Source organism: Leopardus geoffroyi, chromosome A2 (assembly GCF_018350155.1).
Source record: "Leopardus geoffroyi isolate Oge1 chromosome A2, O.geoffroyi_Oge1_pat1.0, whole genome shotgun sequence".
NCBI lineage: Eukaryota > Metazoa > Chordata > Mammalia > Carnivora > Felidae > Leopardus > Leopardus geoffroyi.
In genome coordinates, this window is record NC_059331.1 from 136,469,647 (window position 1) to 136,475,646 (window position 6,000).

Here is a 6,000-nt window from a genome sequence, read left to right on the forward strand (position 1 = left end):
TCTGGGGCTAAAGCATGGAAGGAGTTTCTCTTTCCCTTATTACCACATTTTTTAATAAGTGAAATTTCCCCTGTCAGAATACATCAAGATACCATGGTGACAATTGCTATAGAAATGCTAGATTTAGAAAGAAACAAGGTGACTTTAATTCTATTTCCTGCTACCTATGTTCAACAGCCTAAACTAAACCTGTGCTGGCCAGATGACAAAGGGAACACCTGTCCCAAATATCTTGCCCACTCTCTTGCTCTAGAACCTAAAACTCCCGCTTCCTAAGGCCTTTCAGAAGGTATGCATAGAATTAAGTTCTAGCCTAACATTACCTGGAACACATATATACTGGGCTAACATTAACAAAAAAACCACTTTTTTTGAATATGTAATTATCCATTGGAATCCAGATCACAGGCCATTAAATCAAATGATTACAAAGAGCCAGGTATGAAGGATATCTGAATAAGGGTGGACATGGGTTTCAGACAATGGAGAATGATGGGGACTTGAGCCAACAGGAAGGCACAGGCTCTGTCCAACTAAAGGGGAATTTCTCCTTGAACTGAGTCAAGAAACACAAACCCAGCAATGTCAGAGCTTCTCATTTTTCAGGAGATGGAAGAAATCAAATGTTTATGTGAAATTTTCCAATTTTAAAAACATATCTGCAAGGCAAAACTGGCTATGGCTGCAGGGTTCTGGTTGATTGATGCCCTGAATCCAAGAATCATCTCCTTCTGGCCTTAAAGTACAGAAAAATGGAAGCAAGCTAAAAATGTGCATGCTGAGTGGCCTCCACATGTGTCTCTACTGAATAAGCCCTTTTTGAGGCTAAACTGCTGCATATTTTAATCAGCAGCCCAGGAGATTCATCTGGAGATCACTCAGGGACCACCTTTTGGCGCACATTGCTGAAGACAGCAAGCTACTCAAAAGCAAATATCCATCTTTGTGTCCTGTGAGCCTAGCACATTACCAAGGAAGTTTTAGGAGTGAATGAATTCTTCATTATCCTAGTGCTGTATCATAACACCAGCAGATGTTTACTAAAAGCCATATTAACTCATTTTCATCTAATTGTCTTTAAGTAGCTAGTAAGACCCCCAAGATACAAGATACTAAGAAAATAATTTCAAATTGGGGGAGAAGATAAGAGCAAGGAAGAGTGTGGAACATGGGGCATTTTCTGGGAAAAGCAGATCTGGGTGAGTATGACCCCACAGCATCCAAAGGACTCAGAGGCACTGAGAAAGGTGTGAAGGGGTCAAAATTATTCAACACAATGGAAAATAATTAGGTCCTGAGTATGTATCAATTACCATTTATCTTCAGGTATTTTCATTTGTCAAAATGGCAGCGGTTAATAAAATACATCTATGAATTAAGGACAGGTGGTAATAGAACTCTCTCAATCAAAATACAATAAATATTGATATTTTATTTCCACATTTTCTTGTGGAAATTTCCCTTGAAATTCATTTATGTACTCCTCTATCTTTAGAGTGAATCACAAATTTTCGTTTATTAAAAGCATCTATGCAGTGGGGTATCCTGGGTGGCTCAGTCGGTCAGTGTGGGACTCAATTTCTGCTCTGGTCATGATCTCCTAGTTTGTCGATTCAATCCCCACGTTGGGCTCCACCCTGTCAGTGCAGAGTCTGCTTGGGATTCTCTCTCTCTGCCCCATCCCCTGCTCGCTCTCTCTCTCCCACTCAAAATAAATAAATAAGGTATATAAATAAACAAATAAATAAATAAATAAATGTATCTATGCAGCAATATTTCCTGCTTCTCAAGAGAGGGTAGTGAATTTTTAATCAGTGTTGATTTTATAATAACACTGAAGAACATTTAAAAGGATTCGATTTTCCCCAAATTAATTATTTTGAGGGTCAGCATAAAAGAAATGTTAAGAAAAGATACAATAAAAACAGTATGCAGTTACATTTAGCATTTTCTTACTAATCAAAAGAATCCTTCATTCTTCACCTTTTTTCTGTGGAAACTTGAGTTTCCTTGCCCTCCTCTTTGTCTCAATAAATTGGGTTGCTGGGACCCCTTGAAGCTTTCCCAGGCTGGGCCTCAAGTCCAGTAGCTCTGTCCTCTCTGTTATCTGCTTGGAATCTATCCCATTTTGCAACGTGACATTTTTTATTATTCTAATACAAGTGTTGGCAAACTTTTTCTATAAAGTGCAGGGTGGCAAATATTTTAGGTTTGTGGGCATGCATTGTAGCAATCACTCAACTCTGTCCTATGCAGTGTGAGAATTGCTATAGATGTTGGGCCAGATTTGTCCCACAACAAGCCAATATTTTGCTTATCCTTGTTCTAATAGAAAATTATGTACTTTTTGCATTATTTACAATTATATCTTGTTTTCCCAAATAGACTGTTCCTTGCAGTTTCCCTGCAAGTTCCTTGCAGACAGGAAAGCTTATATCCTGTTTTGCAACACCTATAGGACTTTGGCTTGTAATGTTTTGATCGTTATATGGGATTGATAAATATTTGGTCATTGACTGTTGGCTAATTGTCTGATTTTATGCGTGAGTGTTTGCAGGGGAAAATCTCAGAAAATGACAGAATTTTTGAAGAGAAGGAACCAAAGTCCATATGGGCTTGTGATTTTAGCCATGCAAAGGTCACAGGTTACGCTTCAAACAAATGCAATTCTAGTGATCACAACTTTATCCACCTTCCTTTAATATCCAAATTAAATAATGTGAGCTCTCATCCCATACTACCAGGTGTATCCAGGACCCTTTTTTATATTCCTAAGGATTTCCTAGAGATATTTTCAGTCTCCTAATGTCATTCCTTTACCCACTGCTCTGAGTTCTTACCTTTTGACCTGCTTGCCCTCAGATCTCCCAATCATGCCGTTAGTTTCTTTTTTCTGCACAGTGGAGGACCTATTTTTAGCTTTTCCCATCATAAAAAAATTCTCCACATTTAAACCCAATGTGCTTTTTAATAAATGTAAAAATCAAATTCCCTGCTGATTCAGAAATGTATCCTCCCAATCCTGCACATTCCCAGCAGCCAAGAAGGTGGTTGAATTTTACTTGTAGGAGCTTCAATCATTAAAACAGTTATTTTTCAACATGTAAAATTGCATTGTTATGCTAAATATGTTTTTTCTTACTACACACACTGCCCATATCTTCAGAGATTCTAATTCCCACCTACAAACCCAGAAATCCAGGCTTCCCTGGCGAGAATCATGTGCCTAAAGGAACAAAATATACCTTCAACCTTGGGAGCAAACCCAGGGTAAATTTACAGAGTGCCAAAGCTCAGATTTTAGAGACCAGACAGATGATGGTAACATTCTGTTACTTCTGGAGTCATATACAAAGCAGGCAGCCAATTTTACACAGTTCATATGTAAATAGCAAATAGCAATATAAAGCCTCTCATTTAAAGAAAAAGCACCACAACGCTAACTGTGTAGTAATGGTGGGAGACTCTCGACCAGATTAATGGAATTGAGGGATAAAACAAAAGATGACCCAGAACAAAGGGTATTCTCTTAACTATGCCTGGTTAAGGATAATATTTAAATCCTTATAGGGAATGAACTAGAATATATATCATTTTGTGGTGGTCCAGTAACATAATATCTGAATAGAATTCTCATTCTTCACTGCAGGTTCTCAATTCTCAACCAACCCTTTTGGTGATTCTTCAAGATATTGTACAGTAGCTACCTAAACTGAGGAACAAAACTGGGCAATAACCTTGACCTTTTATAGGGCTTATATTATGTCTCTATGTGTCACTATATGTTATGTTGGATATTTAGCCTAGATAAATTTTAAACCTCAACCAAGTTACTACAAACTGGTTCTGTTATGACCTTTTACACAATAGAATAAATGTGTGTCAGAGACAATGCTATGTGCTAAGTCCCATTTGATCACACAGAAAGATGGTATTTTTCAACCTGCCAGGTAGTTTGGGGTCAAGTGACTACGAGTTCTGATAACTTGGCTATAAATAGAATTGACACACACAACATCCAGGCCATAGTATAGAGAACAGCTGTGATCTCTTTTCCCTTGTCCAAGGATCTAGAAGTCAACAACTCCACATGGCATAGCCACAAGGTATATCCTTGAGTCTCCACCTAAAAGTGAGGTGCCTCAGAGAGCTGCTGGGAGCAGTGAAATGTGGCCAGTAATTTATTACCACAGCATCCCTTAACCTATGCTGACAAAAAAAAAAAAAAAAAATGAAGAGGGAAAGAAAAGAAAAAGAACAAATTTGATATTTAAATTACCAGGGAAAATCACAAAAACAAAATACAATTAAAGATTTGAACTAGAAAATAATCTTTTGCTATTTTTTAAAAGTTTATTTATTTAATTGGGGGGGGGAGAGAATCCCAAGCAGGCTCCCCATTGTCAGTGCAGAGCCCTTCGCCCCAGGCTTGATCTCACAAACCCTGACATCATGACCTGAGCCGAGATCAAGAGTTGGACGCTTAGCCAACTGAGCCATCCAGGCACCCAGAATTAGAAAATATTTTAAAAGGAATGCAGTTTTGTGATGTTGTGTGATATTCATTACCTGGGGGTAAGGAACTATGTTAATGAGGAAAATCACAATCTTGGATTGCATAAAAAAATTACACAATGATTTTGAGAAGTGAAAGGTGAATTCAGTGATTCTTTAAGATTTAAGACCTTTTGGTACTGGGTGCCTGAGTGGCTCAGTCAGTTAAGCATCTGACTTCAGTGCAGATCATGATCTCATGGTTCCTGAGTTCCATCAGGTGAGCACAAGCCCCACTTCAGGTGAGCCCTCCTCCTCTCTCTCTCTCTCTCTCTCCCTCTCTCTGTCTCTGCCCCTCATGGGATTCTCCCTCTCTCTCCACCCTCACTCACTTGCACTTCTCTCTCTCTCTCTCAAAAAAAAAAAAAAAAGACCTTTTGTTACTTATCCTAGATAGAACTATTTTATTCATCAGTAAGACCCTAACCATTATAGCAAATCTATAGCAAAACTATTTACATTATAAACAGTACAGTTTATTTTCATGTATATCTATGTTATACAAATTAAACTATATGGACTCCACCCTTAATTTACATTCTGGCCCTTCTCCAGGTTGCAGCCTAAATCCAACCTACTACCTGTTTTTGTAAATAGACTCTTCCTGGAGCATAGTCATGATCTCTAATTTGTGTACTGTCTACAGCTGCTTTTGCTCTCAACAGCTGAATTGAGTAGCTGCAGTGGAGACAGTACAGTCTGTAAAGGTTAAAACCTTTGCTCTCTAGCCCTTCATAGGAAAAGATTTCTGAGCGCTACACTAAAGAATGGAAGATGACAGTAAAAATGTAAAAATAAACACAAAAAGTTTTATCCTTTGAATCCTAGGTTTCTCCATGGTGTTTTTAATTATATGCAACTTTTACCTTAGTACACTGACTTCACCTACACCATGCTGTGACGGACTGAATATTTATTCTGCTTCATCCTTCCCCACTCCCATCCATGTGTTAAAACCCTTATCCCACTGTGAAGCTATTAGGAGGTGGGGCCTTGGGGAAGTAACTAGGTCATGAGGGTGGAGCCCTCACGAATGGTATTAGTGCTCTTAAAAGAAAAGACCAAAGAGTTAGCTAACTCACTTTCCTCTCTTTCTGTCCCATGAAGACACAGAGCAAAGACAGCCATCTGTAAACGAGGAAAAGGCCACTCACCAAGAACCTGATCATGCTGGCTCCCTGAGCTCAGATTTCCAGGCTCTTGACCTGTGAGAAATAAACTTCTGTTATTGCTAAGTCACCCAGTCTATGGTACTTTGCACCTGAACTAACACACCTGCATAGCCTATGAAATCACAACACCTTGTCTAATTATCCCAAATTCTGAATGAGAGGAGTGAAAAGTACTTTAAATTTTCACCATATCTGGGATTCATCTTCAACACATGGCTCTGTTGCTTCTAATGCTTCTTTTTAAATTATCTTGCACATTATTATCAGAAAAATC

The 6,000-nt window shown here is 38.5% G+C and overlaps 1 protein-coding gene across 1 annotated transcript in view; it reads right to left on the reverse strand.

The window, feature by feature from the left end:
* The window catches only part of CTTNBP2 (cortactin binding protein 2), a 166,926-nt gene extending 161,164 nt beyond the window's left edge, over nucleotides 1–5,762 (reverse strand). The window contains exon 1 of the mRNA XM_045495409.1: nucleotides 5,709–5,762. Within this exon, the coding sequence (XP_045351365.1) occupies nucleotides 5,709–5,723 (15 nt within the window). The 5' untranslated portion in view covers nucleotides 5,724–5,762. The remainder of the gene's footprint in view (nucleotides 1–5,708) is intronic.
* Between the last annotated feature and the right edge of the window lie 238 nt (nucleotides 5,763–6,000).